Source organism: Pseudonaja textilis, chromosome 2, assembly GCF_049901715.1.
Source record: "Pseudonaja textilis isolate UNSWEBS1 chromosome 2, rPseTex1.2, whole genome shotgun sequence".
In the NCBI taxonomy this organism is placed as follows: domain Eukaryota; kingdom Metazoa; phylum Chordata; class Lepidosauria; order Squamata; family Elapidae; genus Pseudonaja; species Pseudonaja textilis.
The window spans coordinates 159,451,494-159,469,627 of record NC_141991.1 but is presented as its reverse complement, the minus strand read 5'-3'; the positions used below and the strand labels follow the sequence as shown (position 1 = coordinate 159,469,627).

Below are 18,134 nucleotides of genomic sequence, written 5' to 3'. Positions count from 1 at the left end.
CAATAGCCTCCAACACAGTCTTTATTTGCAAGAATGCTTTGAAGACAGCTAGAAGGAATATCTAATGGATATTTATATTGTATCGGTATAGTGTATTTAAATGGAAGTTTTTCCTTCTTTTCATTTTAGCTGACTTGTGTGTTTTTGCGTGTATGTTTTGCCAGTGGTTTTGTTTTGACCTGGTATATGTTTTGTTTGCTTATTCTTGTGTAGTATGGTGAATCTTTCTCTGAGTTTCACCAGTTTCCTGCTGTGAGTTAGGTTTTTTTTTTAATTTGGTACTTAATATCTTGATGACATTACTTTTTTCTGAACCTCATACATTTGAAGCAGATGCATAAAAGTAAGTACAAACTAATAGTTTTGCATGGTAAAACTCAGATGCCATAATCCTGTTCACCATAAATTCACAGATTCCTTATATTTCTTTTAGGCTTACTAGTGCACCTTTTTAAAAAATGATATTTGGTGACTAAGGGCGCACATCCTTGTAATAGTTCTATCACACATCCATAATATTCTTTTGAATATTATGCACTCTGGAACGAGTGCAAAAAAGAGCAACAAAGATGATTAAGGGCAGTGGTGGGATTCAACAATTTTTACTACTGGTTCTGTGGGCATGGTTTGGAGGGCATGGCAGGGGACGGTTACTGCAAAATCTCCATTCCCGGTCCTGGGGGGGGGAGGGGTTATTGCAAAACCCCATTTCCTCCCCACCCCACTAACCTGCTTTCCAGCTTCATTCTCCTGTGCAGGGCAACAAAAGAAAACCTAGCCAATCAGCTGGGACTTGGGAGGCAGAGAATAGATGGTGGTGGGGCCAGTCAGGTGGCATTTGCCAGTTCTCTGAACTATTCAAAATTTCTGCTACCAGTTCTCCAGAACCGGTCAGAACCTGCTGAATACCACCTCTGATTAAGGGACTGGAAACTAAAACAAATGAAGAACGGTTGCAGAATTTGGGTATGTCTAGTTTAATGAAAAGAAGGATTAGGGGTGGCATGATAGAAGTGTTCCAATATCTGAGGGGCTGCCACAAGTAAAAGTGAGTCAACCTATTCTCCAAAGCACCTGAAAGCAGGACAAGACACAATGGATGGAAATGAATCAAGGAGAGAAACAACCTACAACTAAGGAGAAATTTACTGTCAGAACAATTAATCAGTGGAATGTCTTGCCAAGAGAAGATGTGGGTACTTTATCGCTGGAGGCTTTTAAGAAGAGACTGGACAGCCACTTGTCTGAAATGACGAAGGGTTTCTTATTTGAGCAGACCTCCAAGGTCCCTTCCAACTCTGTTATTCTGTTATTCCGTACATTGCAAATTTGCTCACTAGTTACAAATATTAAAGACCTCTAAAGCATTAAAGTCTGAGTTATGTTTTCTGAATGTCTTCCTTTATTATTGTGGTAGATTTTACCCGTAAACAAAGGTTCCCTCTTCATCGATGAAAATTACTCTGCAGTTTACTCGCCAGAGGCATTTGAAAAAAATGATAGTGAACTGATATCCAGTGATGAGAACCAGCATCTAGGGAAATACATTATGAAACACAATTCCAAGATTGTCTGTGAGATGACAGACATCACAGGAAATATTTTCAAGGTAAAACGGAAATATTAATGCTCAAATTATTTATTGCTTTTTTTCTATGTAATTTGTTTTTAAAATTCTTAATAGGTTAACTATAAATTGTGATATATTTAAAAATGCTTAATTTGAATATCATGCAAATGAGTATTTTTTTCTTAAGGATACACCTTGCTCCTGTATAATCAAAAGTTCATTTCCCCTAGGCCATAATTGATATTTCATCAATTTATGAATCTGAAATATAGACAATTAATATACCCAGGCCAAAATTACTTGAGATAATCTCATTCCAGAAATTTCAGAATTGATTTATTGTACTCTGCACTGGCAGCTTGATTTCTTTTTTTAAAAAAAATATAATTTTAGTATTATCTATTAGCACTGGAGGAACATTGGAAAGAAACAACTTTTTGCATCTCCCCCCACTCAGCAACAGCCACATACCTCTTTGCCAACTATTTGTGAGCTGGTTCTGGCAACTAATTCCACATCAGATACAAAATTGACTGATTAGGGCTTTGTCTCATTCTCCAACTCTTATTAATTTTCTTCTCTGGATAGTATGCAGAACTTGGGAAAGGATAATTAAGAAAAAGTTTTTCTTTTGTTTTGCAGGTCATGGCTGATGGTAGCACATCTACATTCATTCCTTCTGTTGATGTTGAAAGCAAAGTAATTGAACCAACAGAAATTCAGACTCCTGTGATATATGGGGAACATGCACCCAGGTATGTTGTGCAAAAATGCTATGGGCTTAATTGTATTTGTCAGATAGTTTGTATGGATGTTTTAAATTGCTTTGCATAATTGAATTGATCTCATTTGTGGGACTGATGATCTAGATTCTTCATTGTCCATGCGGATGGCTCAGGAACTGAACTCCTCCGCACAAAAGATACAGAAGAATATCTGTCAATAGCATACGGTCACCCTACCATAACTGTTCTTCGGGAGGCAGTACAAGAATGCCCAGGTAGGAGTTTCACAGAGATGTCTCTTATTTCTCTGAGATTAATTTCAGAATTTGATTTTGGCATGTGAATAAGCAAACCTTAAAGCAGGGTTTCTTTGAATAGACACAGATGAAGTTTTGTTGTAAATGTATATATGCATTTAAGAACAATTCATGTGCTAGTTTCAAAATTACTTTTAGCATTTTTATTAAATGTTCCAATTTGCTATACAGTGTATATTAGTAATACTTAGTGCAGCTATAGGAGATGACTAGGCTGAGCCTGAGGAAAAAGTCTTGAGTCTCTTTGGGCTCACAAGAGATCTAAGTCCAGTCCACCATTAATTTGCTTTGGCTGTTAATAGTTCAGATTCTTGTTGAGAGCTTGGCAATAAATCCTTATATTCATTTGAACTGTCTGGGTTTTCTGATTTCCAAGCTTGACAATAACATTTCCATGTTTAAGTTGAACTCTTTGGGACTGAAATTAGTTTTAGCAAGACTTTGTAATCCTTCACCTTTATGTTACATTATTTTCAAATATTGTTTTTTAATATTACAGAAATATATGCTGTGGTTGCTATGGTTATATGAGTATTTTGAAAAATTTCTGAAATGTAATTATGGATATTTGACACTTTTCTATGAGTCTTCTATTTGTTTTAGGTGATGTTTAGAAAAATAAAACTACAAATATTTTTGCACCATATGCATTTTGTAGCACAGAATACTATCCAACTAGTTTTAATACCAGATAGTATTAAAATCTAGTTTACAACCATTCTTTTCCATACTATGTATTTTTTAAGGCTTGAAAAGGGTGGAGTGGTACTGAAAAACTATTGAGTTTCTGAACTGGGAGCACATATTGATCTTGAGTTTAAAACTTATTTATATTATTTATTTCTATTAATAAGGAGAAGTAGCCTCGTTCAAATATTCCACAGTACAAGCAGCTATCTGAATATTTTTGTATTCCCAAATTTTCTCTCATCTTTCAAAACAGGAATCCTAAGCATTACTGTTCTTTGCCCTTTGACTGAAGTATCTCAATGGATAATGAAAAAAGACTCTGACACTATTGTTCCTTATAATCTCCAGTCCAGAGATTGGGAAAACTTTCCTCCTGTTGAGGTAAATAGATTTCACGCCTGTTTCTTTAAATATTTAACTATGATGTGACACTTTTGATCTTTTAAGTGACACTACATTTTCTTTTCACTTTTGGTCTTTTAAGCCCTGTTTCCAGTTGCACCTGTAGGGATATGTCTGTCTGCATGATAGCGAGTGTGATATTTTGATCTGAGTGTTTCACCTTTTGTGTATATGTTGACATCATATGCATGCACATAAAGGATGAAGATTGTACTATGATATCCCACTCCATCATCTTTTAGATTGTCACCATATCCATGGATGCTTCTGCCAATTTCATTGGCATCAGGTTGGCTAAGAAGCTTAATAAGTTAAATAAACAAAGTATTAGTTTCTGACAAATTCAGAATTTTAATCACATTCTAATTTACAAGAACAAAGAAAAAATCATAGAAATATGCAGCGATTTGTTTTCTTTCATTTCATTAGTAATGCAATTGCATATAAGAGAAAGAAGAAAACAAGAAGAATACAGTCCTTCTTCTTAGTGGTATCTGATTCTTTATTTATCTTCCAAGAACCATTGCTTACATTTATTTTTGAGCTATTTATAAAACACATTTTAATGTATTCGTGATTACAACATCATATAACAATCTTGGTCTCGAAAGCAGTACAGGTTGTCCTTGCATACGAACCACTTGTTCACTGACTGTTCAAATTTACAATGATGCTGAAAATGGAGAAATACAACCAGTCCTCAAAGTTGTGGCAACCGCATTGTCACATGAGCACTATTGCTATTGATCTAAGTGCTATAGCTATTGATCATCATTTGTAACCTTAACAGCTAGCTTTCATTAAGCAAAGAAAGCATGCAAGAAGTCATAAGTTGTGGTCACATGGCGTTGCAAATTGCAAACTGTGGTGCTTCACTTAACTATCACAACTGGAACTGCCATCGGTATAGTCACAGGATATCATGCTTAATTATTGTGCCACTTAGCAATAAATTTGCCGATCGCATTATTGCAGTAGGTGAGGACTGGTTGTAATTTCAGTTTTCTAAATTTACTTACATTGAAATATCATTCCTGTTCTGTAAGTAGCAAGCATTCCTGTCTCTGGCTGACATTTGATTTGATCATATGCAGTTACTGAACATTTTATGTAGAAGTAAATCAGAGGTGGGATTCTAATAATTTAACAACCAGTTCTCTGCCCTAATGATTTCTTCCACCAACCAGTTCACCAAACTGCTCAGAAACTTAACAACCGGTTCTCCCAAAGTGGTGGGAACTGGCTGAATCCCACCACTGAAGAAAGTTCAATAGAATTATCCCTCTCTTTTTTCCTTTGTCATCTGGATTCAGAGAAAGACTCCTGGCCCTCCATTTGGAATGCATGCATGGAAAGGCCTATGCATTGAGTTCAAAGAATTAGCAGTTTCTCCTGCACCTATAAAAAAATGTCCAAATGTTCTCCAAATTCGTCGCCTAATCCAGTATGAGCCAGTCAGTGATGAATTAAGATACAAATTGCAATCTTCTGTCAAGGTAAAGTGAAGTTCGCCAATATGTAAATAGGTGACTCATGTATCCCTTAAAAATAAGTAATGATTTGTTTTTGTGAGTAAAGGAAGAAACTACTGATATTTAAACCATAATGTATGTGAAAGGGTGAAAGGTGGGAAGAATGCCAGATTAATGTAAGGAGCTGGAGTCAGGTGAACAGAACAAAGGAAGGCAGCTTTGGTGTGTGACAATAGGGCAAATGGAAGATGGGGTGGAATTTGCTGAAATATCACAACAGACATGAGCATATATTTGGGAAAGATAGTAAGATTTAGGCATGGCTAAAAGTGTGTGTAGATATTCTAAAAATTCAACATAATTTCTTTGTTTTCTCATATATTTATTTCCTCTATTAGCAGAATAGAATTTGTGCTTATGGCTTTGGAGGTATTGGTTCACCATAAAAATCAAGCATTGATTTTTGAACACTCACATTATTCTGGAAGGATGCAGAAATACAAAATTTGTATTTAAAAGATGTTCAAAACTCTAAAATGCCTTGTGATTTTTCTACCCAAACAATTTTGACAACAAACTGTTATAATGTAGTTGAGAGTAAGTGAGACATGAAATATGAAGAAAAACAAGAAGGTATAAAAAGAGAGATGGTCAATTCACAGCAGATCATATTAATTGTCTCTGCTCACCCAAATAGATCTGGCAAAAGGAACATGCTTCAGGACCATGAATGAAAATACAACTTTAGATATTACTAGTGTGTGATATTTCCCTTCATATAGTTATCAACTTGATAGACATCTTGTAGTAACTTCCTCAATTAACACTATTATAAAATTCAGTCAAATTTGGCAAGGTTATTGAAATGAACCTTCATTTACTTAATATTAGTTTTCATATCTACTATTAGTTACACTGATAAAATATGCTTACTCAAAAGTAGCTGTCTCTGGGAAATTTAGTTCAGTGGAAATTATCCTTAGGGAGCTGTACAAAGAATCAAATTAGAGAATTCAAGGCTTGGGGAACACACACACACACCCCTTGGAAAGGTAATGAAATATATATATTTTAAATAATATATAAGCTAGTTAATATGTGAAAATTTGGTCTGTACTTACAAATCTATTTAAAGAAATGTATTAACAGGAATTGATCAAGTATCATGTCTTATTTATTACATTGTTAGGAATACATTGACAAAATCATTAAGCAAGAAGATGAGATGGAAGAAAGAATGATTAAAGAACCAAGAACAGAACAGGAAAAGAAAAATGCAGCAGACCTTCTCAAGCTGGTTATGGTGAGAAATGTGCTTCTTTCCTTGTGACTTTTTTACAGTTCCAGTTGGGGTGAAAGTGAAAACTACTGCAGACAGGCAACACATGGCTTCTGTCCCACAACACTGTTTGCTCCCACCCCCCAAGGGTTATTGAAACTTGATGGACGAATGCAAATGGCATGATTTGGGTGGAATGTTTTAAACCCGAATCAGAAATTTCTGTTTCAGATGTGAAACAGATGATTTGTTACCAATAACAGAGAATATTTGTAGCTCAGGGTTAAAATAAGCTATTTTTGGTGCTCTCTGAGCTTGGTTGTTTTGTTGTAGATGTTTCATTACCCAAACTAGGTAACAACATGAGTGCAGATTATTTGTTCGATCACTGGAAAGTTTTGCAATACTTTCAATAAGTGGATGCAGATTTTCATGCCCAATGTCAACCCAGTGACAATGAGTGCTTTCATTTCTGAAGATGCCAGTGAGAGTTGCTGGTGAAACATCAGGAAACCAAATAATTAGACCAAGGCTTATTGGGCCAGAAACTGCCCAGAAATAAGCCCATTGGACTTTCAGTCAGGTTTCTATCTTTTTGAAATAGTACTTCAGAGTTTGAAGCATATTATTTTGAAGCCAGATTTTTTTTAACAGAAAACCTTTTCATAATCCCACTGTCAACTATTTAAATCCTCCAAAGCCAACTTCTCACCATAAGAAAAAAATCTGTCCAGCCTCTTCTAGTAAAATGGAAGCCTTCTGCTGTTGAATTTTAGCTCCTTACTAATTCTTAAATAATTTAAATTATCTAGGTTTATGCACTTATACAAAAAAAGAACAACTATAACAACCATATTATTGTTACAGCAGTAGTTAGCTCATTCTGAAGTCTTGTGTATAATTATAAACTATGATTTGTTATTTTCTTAATTACTTTGTTGTAACAAACCATAGTTTATAATTATACCCGAACTACTGAATTATGCCTTGCTTGATTCTGATTTTTCATTCTAGTTCTAAGTACATAGTACAAAAAGTTTAAAAAAATTCTAATCATAGATTAATATTCTTTTAAAATTAAATACAAATTACGTGCATATTGATGCTGGCTTTTTATACTAGGCATCTTTAAATTATGAGTTTCTATGTCAGAGAATTGCAGTTTGCAGAGTCAGCATATTGCCCCCAATAATTTGGGTCCTCATTTTACCAACCTCGGAAGGATGGAAGACTGAGTCAACCTTGAGCCTGGTGAGATTTGAACTGCCAAATTGCAGTCGATCAGCAGAAGTAGCCTGCAGGACTGTACTCTAACCACTGCGCCACCATGGTTCATAATAACTTCTTTATTTCTCAACACCATTCTAAAATTACAGATTACACTAATATTTCAGAGTTTCCATCCTTCCAATTTAAGATTAAGATAGTATCATCATCATCATCATCAGGTAATAATAATAACAGCTCTTCTTATGGAACTGGTATTTTTATATGGTGAATACTGCAGAAGTATTCAACTGCCTTAAATGTTTCATGAGTACAAAGAAAGGTATACTCAAAGAAATACATAATAATGAACAAATAAAATGTTCTTATGCGTGGGGGAAGTGGGAATGCTTTTGTGAAACTGATATACAAATAAGACAAAATTCAAAAGGAAATACATAATTGTTTTTATGGAATTGTTTTTATGTTCCTTTTTTAAGCTTTCTGTGTGTTTTTTTAAGGCAAGTTACATGAAGATGTAAATTATAAACATGTTGTAGCAAAAGTTCAGAGGAAAAGTCGCAAAGAATGAAATTAAATAAAAACCAGCGTGTTCAATTGTCAATGAAATCACAAAAAGTGCAATAGGGCAGTTAATGGATGCTAAATGTAGTAAGAAACTTACTAGTGACATTTAATGATTAAACAGAAATTTAATCTTCCAAGCAAATGTATGTTCCATAGATTTAAATAAATCTTTTAATGTTTTTGTTCCTTGGACTAGCACAAAGCCCCGAGCAGTCTTATTATATGGTGCTTCAGTATCCTTCAGCTAGGCAAAATTTGAGACCTTCATAAAATCATTTGCTATGATAAATTACATCCTCTTAATGCTTCCAAAATCTCCCAAACCTGGGACTTTTCATCTATGGAAATTTCAGGAAGAAATATAACACTTTTTGTGGATACTGTTATAGTACTATGAGTTTATTGCCCTATGAATCTTTATAGACTTTGGGGAGGATTCAGACTATTGTTCCATTGTTGTTCCTATGCAAAATAAGGAGGAGGAAAATAAACACTTGAATCTACGTCCAACACTTCAGGAGATTGCATTAGTTTTTATTCACTTCACATTTCACTGATGCTGTATCCTACCCCTGGAGAAAGAAAGATTCATTTTAAAAAATTAAAAGCCAAGGTAACTATAGGTGACGTTACATTTTCTTTAACTGAAGATTTAATATTGCACAATTACCTTGCTTCATTTTTACAAAAGAGAAGCATAACATTATACAGTGATCTATCAATCATGTCAATTTTGAGTTCATTTTTGCCTATTTTTATGTTGCGTTGATTAACTGCAGTGCTTCCCATATTTTCATCTGGATGTCTTAGAATTGTTTCTATCTATCATGTTTCTATCTATCTATCTATGATGCTTCCAGATGATCTTCTATTCATCCAGCTCCATTTATAGAATTTGGAGGGGTGGGAGCAGCTGTTGATTGATTGATTGACTGAGATTAGTGCATTATGTGTAAATCCACAGTATCTTAAGTTATTTCCACCAAAAAACTGGAATTTATCTTGGAGGAGATAAACAACAATCAGATGACTTGAATTGTAAAAAATTGGGTAATATAGTCAATTTGCACTCACATTCTATGCTTAGCTGAAGGCTTAGAAATCCCTTAGAAATCTTGGTTGAACATGTTCTAATGACTCTATGCACTTATTTATAATGACTTATAATAACTCTATATCCTTATATATTGCATGCATTTAGAAGCCATAAGATAACTTCATTATTGACCTCAAAAACTTTTAGTCTACTCGGTACATACCTCTTTTTTTAATGGAAAAGCCTTAAAATGGCAGCTATTGTACTTCTTAGAACTGTCTCTTTTGATTATTGACATTGAGCCCTAAAAGTGCCTGTAGTATGGAAATATTTCATTGCAAGATATTTAAAAGTTTTAATTTATTCAATTACAGTATCATTATTTTGCCATCCTAAGTCTGTATTCTGAGGATCCCTTTGAAAAGGCCGTATTTCTTGTTTTTTGATAGTTAATAACCAGGACATTATCAATAGGACTCATATGCCCTTCATGTTTAGGTAATCACTTATTATCTGCATATAAAAATAATGCAGTAGGTTTACTGCCCAGATCTGTGATGGCAAATTTTGTGAGTTTTATTTATTTTTATTTATGTTCTGACCTAGGCATCCCCCAACAGCACGAAACCAAGTTCTCGTCCCAATAAATCCCTTTTATTTGATTTACAATGAATTTCCTCTCCAACAAAGTCCCGGCCAATAGTCTTTCAGGATAGTTCCCAATTACAAACCTTTATCAGGCTTGGAGAGGGGCCAGGCCTATATCTTTCAGATATACTTGGCAAGCATGCTGGAATGAACTAATTGTTTCCTGCAAAGTCCCACTCCCCTTTCACTCCTCTTTTATACTCTAGGGGAGGGGCCATTCACCGTCCACCTGTGGCTTTATTCCCAAGATGGCCCTTGTTCCTCAGCTGTTCCCTTACAGATTACAGATTAACAGAGTTGGAAGGGACCTTGTAGGTCATCTAGTCCAACCCCCCTGCCCAAGCAGAAGACAGTATACCATTTCTGACTAAATGACAATCCAATCTCTTCTTAAAAGTCTTAAGTGATGGCACTCCCACAACTTCCAAAGGCAAGCTGTTCAGTTGGTTGATTGTTCTCACTGTCAGAAAATTTCTTCTTATTTCCATGTTAAACCTCTCCTTGTTCAGTTTCCATCCATTATTCCTTGTCTGGCCTTTGGGTGCTTTAAAAAATAGCTTGACCCCTTCCTCTCTGTGGCAGCCCTCAAATATTGGAAGACTGCTATCATGGCTCCCCGGGTCCTTCTCTTCACTCGACTAGCCATGCCCAGTTCCTGTAACCATTCTTCATATGCCTTAGTCTCCAGTTCCCTGGTTGCTCTTCTCTGTACTTTTTCTAGAGTCTCAATATATTTTTATAACCCTATTTGATTTCTAATTTGGTGCAGAATTAGTTTTCCAATTGATATCAGGGTAATTGAAGTTCCCCATTACTATTGTAATGTTTTTCCCACATATATTAGTTAGTTGGTTGGCAAAAGGGACATCTATTTTTTTCTATTTGATTGGGTGGCCTACACCTATTGCCATGTCATTCTTTTTTTCTTTTATATTGACCCATATACATTCTAGAAGGTTTTCGTCTTTGGTTTCATGCATTTCTGTAGCAATATAGTGGTCCTTTACATACAATGCAACTCCACCTCCTCTTTTATGGGGTCTGGATTTTTTTGAACAGTTTGTATCCTTCTGTCAGTATGTTCCAGTCATGGATTTCATCCCACCAAGTTTCTGTTTTTTCAACTATATCATATCTGCCTTCATGTATTAGTAGTTCAAATTCACCCTGTTTGTTCCCCAGACTTTGCATTTGTACATAGGCACTTGAGATCTTTATGTCTGATGCTTCCTATGTCTCTTATTTGGTGTTTGAGTTTGTCTTCCTTCCCATCCCTCTTTCATTATTTGAGTTGCTTTCTAGGTGTTTTTGCTTGGAATTAGGTCCTGGAGAGCCTAAAGATTGGTCACCCTCCCCCCTCAATTTTAGTTTAAAGCCCTCCTGATAAGTTGAGCCAGTTTTCTGAAAACATTCTTCCCAATCTTTGTGAGGTGCAACCCATCTCTTGCCAGAAGCCCATCATGGAGATAGTACAGACCATGGTCGAGGAATCCAAAGGTTTTTTTGGCAACACCAACCCTTTAGCAAGTGATTCACTTCTAGAATTCTTTGTTCTCTTACTGGATGTTGTCCTTTCGTTGGCAGGACAGATGAAAAAAACTACTTGTGCACCTAAGTCCCTGACTTTCTTGCCTAGCTGCTTATAATCATTTAATATTGTTTTCAAGTCCTTTTTGGTGTAATTTTTCCCTACATGTAGTAATAGAAAGGGGTAGTAGCCCATGGGTTTTATTATTTTGGTTAGGTTTTCAGCCACATCTTTGATTTTAGCTCCAGGGAGACAACATACCTCTCTGGATAGATTGTCTGTTCTACAGATGGCAGTTCTGTTCCCTTGAGAATTGAATCTCCTATCACCAGCACTTGTCTTTTTTTTCCTAGGGAGTTTTGGGGTGTTTTTCTATTTGTCACAAAGCATTTGATTGTATTACTTTTTAAGGGACATTTGATGGTGCTTCTTTTCTATGTGTCTGCATGTTTTCTTCCTTCATCTGGCAACTCTGCGTATGTGCACACTCGGAACAGGCTCTAGCTATTCTTCTGCCTCACTGATGTCTGACTCCGAAGGCAGCTGATAACTGTCAGACAGCCCTGGCCCTATCTCTGCCTCCGATGCAGAGCACTCATCAGGGCCTTTCCCAGACTCCAGGACTGGCCCATGCTCCTCCCCATCCTCCTCACTGTATGAATCTGCTGCCAGCTCCACTGGCTGCTATCAGGCGACAACAATTTATCAGATTTAGAGACTCTCCATCTAACCACAAAGGTATTCTTTCTACCATATCATTGACATAAAAATTAAATAGCAAGAGAGCTAAAATATTCCCTTATTTAACAGTCTGGGAAGTAGGGGGGGGAAAGCAGACTTGGTTTTTAAGCCTAATTGGATATAGGCATTATCATGCAACATTTTAATAAGTGCTATCAGATGTCTAGCAAAAAAATAAGCTCAATTTACATGAACTGACTCAAGAGATCTTCTATTTATGTTTTTTGCAGTCTTTTCCCAGTCTTGAAGAATCCTCAGACTTTTGCAGTAGAGGTAAGAATTTAATGTTCAAAGTTTTTAAATCTTCCCTCCTGGAGTTAATGATTATTCATATTCTGTATGTTTCCTTCCATTTTGTTAGTCTTTTTCAAATTCTAACATTGTGTGTCATTCAAAAAGGATACAGAATCAGTAACAATTATTTACAAATGAGTATCCCGGAAACTATTCAGGAAATCTTGTAAATGTTCAGCTTTGAAATTTGCAGTACAGTTATTAAAATGCTGGGATTAGTGTGAAATTTTAATTTGGCATTTCAAAGTATAGAAAACCAATCACTTTGGAAAGTGACTTTCATGGATCCTAGCATAGTTAAAATCAGGGTTTTGGTAATTTGAGCTTTTTCTTGAAATCAAGAAGTATCTGAGCATTAAGCAATGCAATCATAAAGTTTTAGAAGTTTACATCGTGTATCTAAATTAACAGCAATTGATCCTAAACTGTTTTATATATGTATAAATGCACACACATGCATACATACAGTATGCATGTATGTATGTATTTTTATGTATACAATTTGCATAACTGTTTGAAATTGTCCAGTCCAGATCTAGCTGGTATCCTAAGACAATAATTCATGTATACTTCTGTAGACTGCCTGATAGGAAATTCTCTTCTCAGTAGTTGGAAGCCTTGGCTTTTCATTTGTTCTCTTCATATTATGTACATAAGATGCTTTATACCTCACATATCAATGCTCAAACCTATCACAATCTATTCAAGAAGCCAGACAGATTCTAAAGGATTTCTGTTGTGATAAACAAGTGGTTTGCAGCAGGGGGAAGAAGGCAGTATCTAGCAAATCTCTTTGCTTGCTTTATGTATGGTACCTGCCATCCTTTGGCTTCCTGTATCAGCCAATTGCAAAGGGATTTCCCTTCTAAATATTGTGCATCTTCATGCATCTTCATATCTTCATTTGCTGTCCAACTGCATTCCAGTGCAAGTGTTACTCGGGAAGCCCTAATTTGAGTTCCATTGTAGATTGAAAATGGCAACTCTTGAGAGCATACATTCTTTTGCTCAGATTATTGAAGGAAGAGACTGGTAGAGGAAAACCAGGCAGTTCTATGGCTCTGTCAGTTAAACCATTTGACCATATTCTCTAGGTTGAGCATTGATTTGGACAAAACTTAAGAAGTCATAAGTAGCCCAGTATTTACATTTTACATTGCTAGTAAACAAACCTGTGACCCATTGAATCACTCTTTTGAGATATTTTCTTATCATGATCCTCAATGCTTTAAACAAAATGAAAGAATTTGTAAATTTACTACATTCTGTGGAAAAGTTGGAATACATCCAGTGATATATCTGTTTTGAAAATAGCTCGGATTTGAATATATAGCACAATCAAACATCAACACAAGAAGTGTTTTGTGACATTTTGTAGTATGTCCTAAACCATTTTATGGTAATGTTTATGTCATAAAATTTGCCAAATTTTACTTCCACGGGAGTCATTGGTCCCAGATTTTGGATACATTCTGTAAATTAGTCCATGTGAGGCACCTTGGTTCAAAAATTGTTGCCCTATGATGCACTTTCTCCTAATCAAAGTGATAGGAATGAGAGTTTTAGCAGTATTTAGATAGCAGGAGTTGAATACTACTTAAAGAGATTCAGATGGAATACAACCAGTGATTCTCATAATGTTCCCTATTTGAGAAACAATCATTGCCATGTCTAGGGGCCATTGGTACTCATATTCTGATTAGAACTTCTTTGTAAACCAAAATTCCTGTGAACACATTGTTTTGTGAAGGGTCTATGACATCTCGGCACCGCCATCTTGTCACGGACATGTTGCCATGGCCACTTCAGAATGGAACAAATCACCATTGAAAACTTGCCACAGGACAACTTGACATCTCTTCTGCAGCACCACATCCCAGTGTGCTACCCACCCACTGAGGAGGCCTCCCACCCAGGTTTCTTTTTCTCCATGGGCCCTTGTGGGAGGGTGGCCTGTGTGCCAGTCTCAGTGTTGTGCTGTCCACACATGACAGGCACATCCTGTCCATTCGTTTTTCCTCAAGAGAGGGTGGCATCTGTGTCAGTCTTGGTGTTGTGCTGTATGTGTGAGAGAAGCACATCCTGCCTGCCTTGGTGTAGCCCATGCTAAGAAGCACATCCTGCCCATCCCTTTTTCCCTGCAGGTCCTCGCTGGAGCATGTCTCTGTGCCAATCTCGGCATTGTGGACTTCTCTTTTGTCATGCTGTGCTAGATCTTGATGGGTCCCAGATGGGGAGAGAGGCAAGCAGGGATGGTAACAGTTGTCTGGCGACTGTCAATGACTCCTGTTTAGCCCACCTTTCACCTCCCTTCTCCAAACCCATGGCAAAGGTTTCCGTGCCTGCCTTTACAACACCCCTCCTCCACAAAGGGACCTGCTGCAGGAGGCTCATCAAGTTATCCCATAGCGAATTTCCCCTGGCAATGTCCCACACTGAGATGGCAGCTCAGAGATGCCCCTGGCGACATGGCCTTTGCAAGATGACAGTGCTGAGATGGCAGCACTGAGATGTCCCATTCCATTTGGGAAATGGATGGGATAGATCCAGGACTATTCACTAAAAGCAGTGAATGCAGACTTGACGTGAAAAATGGCAACAAATCTAAGGTTGGTTTTTGTTATTTTTTTCATGAATTTGCAGCTCCAATATCTGTACTGTATGAGCAGGCAATGATATCAAAGATGCCGAGTTCATCACAGGAAGTATTGTCAAAGCAAACGGAAGATTATTGGAAAAAGATGAGGATGAGGTAAGAGAATTTGGTGCAAAGAAGCATTTCCAAAAGTTATAGCAATGGTTTTCTTATTATTGTATTCCTGGATATGTGTGGTGAAATGTAGTGCAGAGTCACAGGGCAGGGACTCTTTCCCAGAGAGCAAAGAGACAGCAGAGCTTGGAATTGAGGGTGAAGGCGGACTTACCCCTAGCAATTCACAGTGTATCTAATAGTTATGCTGGTAATTGCTTTAGTCTGCCAAGATTTTTGTCTACAAGTGAACACAATAAAAAAGGCTATTCAGAAGTAACTCCATGTGTCATTCTTGACTGGGCCTGACATTAATCTTGCCAGACTAAAACAACCACCTGCATAACTGTTAGATGTAGTCTGTGAATCTCTAGGGGCGTCCACCTTCGGCCTCTTCCTGCAAACTAGAGATTCCACCCTCCACTGTCTCTTTGCTGTCTGGGAAAGCACTCCTTCCTCCTGTGTCACTGGGCTACATTTCATCACAATATGTCTTGCAGAGCAGAAATAACTTCGGTAAAAATACATAATTAATATTGCACTGTAGTATTTTATAAAACATGAGGTTAGTGAAGGAATTCTCTTCTCTCTTCTATCCTCTCTTCTCTTGGACACATTGGTATCTGAAACACTCAGATTACTTCTGTTATATATTTATATATATGCCCTGATTGGTTGACCCGTGGTGGCGGGAAATGGAAGAGCTGTCACTGGTTGCAGCCGCAGCAGCCTGGGGTAAAAAAGGAGCTGCCGTGGCTGCTGTTCTTTGTTCTGAATGATGTAATAAAGAAACTTAAATGGTCGGATCCTCCCACGTTTTCTCTTGCCCACAATTTAACAACTTCAATATCATCATCATTGCCATCATCATCGTCATCATCATCATCATCATTTTAGCCATTGCCCATCCACTGCAAGATGAAGGCCTCTTCTGCAAGTTTCCAACCAATACAGTCCTGAGCTTTCTTTTGTGAATTGTGCCCACAGTACTTGCTGGTATCATTGATCCATCTTGTTTTAGGTCTCTTGTGGATGCTTTTTATCAAATGGGATCCAGTCGATGACTGCCTTGATCCACCTGCCATTGATTCTTTTTGCTACGTGACCAGCTCATTTCCGTTCAAATTCTTTTACTCGCTTGATGGTATCATATACTTTTGTTTGTTGTCTAATCCATGTGCAGGTCTTTCTATCTTGTCTTGTAATGCCAAGCATTTCCATGGCTCTTTGCACCATTCGTAGCTTTTGTCTTGATTGTGAGATTAGTGTCCATGTTTCACCGGCATATTCGAAAAATTTTCCCTTCAGGCATAGAGGGAAGTTGTTCTTGAAAATTATGCTTAGCGTGCTGAATGCCTGTCAACCACATTTAACATGCCATTCAATTTCCTTTGTTGTATCACCTTCCATTGAGATTCATTGGGCAAGGTATATGTAGTAGTCTATTATGTCTAGTTCTTCTAAAGATACCTATAAAACTTTCTTTTTTGATGAATTTATTAAACATAACTTAGCTCTTTTTCATGTTTATTTTTAAGCTAAATGGTTCTCCTGCTTTGTGTAGCTCTTGTAGGTGTCTTTGTAGCTCTTCTGAGTCTAGTGAAAAGAGAACAACATCATCTGCAAATCTTAAGTGATTTAAAAAGATGCCATTGATTTTTATTCCATCTTTTGTCCAATCTAGTTTGCAAAATACTTCTTCAAGGCAGGCTAAGAAAAGGATAGGTGATATTTGTATCGCCTTGTTGTATACCTCATTCTATATTGATTTCTACTTTAAGATCATTAAGGCAAATTATTGCCATTGTTTTTTCATATATTGATTGTAGTAAGTTTTATATGAGCAGTGCCTACGCCCTGGTTGACCAATGCCATAATTATTGTTTGCTGGAATACTGAGTCAAATGGAATTCATATTGTCATCTAGTTTGATCCTTAGGTACAAGTTCTTACATGGGTGATGAGAGCTGTTGAAAAATTCCAATAAACTTAGGTTTTAAAATTGTTAGCTTAAAACTCTTTCTGGATGCCCTAATTCTGATGCATTGTTTAACAAATATTGAGTAAGCAAATTACCAATTATAGTAGTCATTAGCTTTGAAAGTAACACTGTTATTTCATGTATTGTTTGTTCTTTCATTGACAGTTTACTTCATTTAATTTCACGCTTGGTACAATCCAATATTGTGGTAGAGGATATATGTTACTGTAGCAAGGTTTTCTTTTTGTCTCCATTTCATCACCAATTTTCAGAAGTTACTCTAAAGCAGAGCTTCCCAACCTGCAGACCACGACCTGATACTGAGCATGACCTGGTTCTGCCACATAAGTGGTGGATGTGTGTGGATGTATGCGCAGCTTCATTTTCATGAGCAGCAAATGTGTGTGCCCACCACTTGTGCATAATGCACAAATGGGACTGCATGTGAGTATGTGTGGGCCTGCTGCTCACTAGGAACCATCCCCTCTCCCTCCCACAGTCTGCAAAGACAGAAAGGTTGAGGAACTGCTCTAAAGAATTGGAACATTTTGGGGAAGAATATTTTGACTTGCAAACTGCAGAAGAAAAGTGCATGTTCCATCAACTGAATCCTGACACTTCTGTTGATAGAGGAATAATTATTTGTTTGTTTGTTTGTTTATTTGTTTATTTAATGTATGGCATCTATAGAAGTCATGGAAACACCGATATACAACTTATAAAACACATTATATATACAAACACAAATATAAGTTTAAGTAAAGCATTAGCTTTACATATATATACATATTATATTTATACATATATGCATGTATGTATGCAAGTAAAATATATGGACAGTACAATAAGAGATAATATATTGAATTAGGGTAAAACTATTTTAAAATCACCATAATATGGTGCCACTG

At 36.7% G+C, this 18,134-nt stretch overlaps 1 protein-coding gene across 6 annotated transcripts in view; it reads left to right on the top strand.

The window, feature by feature from the left end:
• SPAG17 (sperm associated antigen 17) overlaps positions 1 to 18,134 on the top strand; it is a 114,227-nt gene that overhangs the window by 76,152 nt on the left and 19,941 nt on the right. For all 6 annotated transcript variants that reach the window (XM_087926226.1, XM_087926227.1, XM_087926231.1 and 3 more), the window contains 8 exons: positions 1,418 to 1,609; positions 2,213 to 2,325; positions 2,440 to 2,570; positions 3,556 to 3,683; positions 5,018 to 5,200; positions 6,366 to 6,479; positions 12,433 to 12,475; positions 15,140 to 15,248. In XM_087926226.1, coding sequence (XP_087782352.1) covers positions 1,418 to 1,609; positions 2,213 to 2,325; positions 2,440 to 2,570; positions 3,556 to 3,683; positions 5,018 to 5,200; positions 6,366 to 6,479; positions 12,433 to 12,475; positions 15,140 to 15,248 — 1,013 coding nt within the window. The remainder of the gene's footprint in view (positions 1 to 1,417; positions 1,610 to 2,212; positions 2,326 to 2,439; positions 2,571 to 3,555; positions 3,684 to 5,017; positions 5,201 to 6,365; positions 6,480 to 12,432; positions 12,476 to 15,139; positions 15,249 to 18,134) is intronic.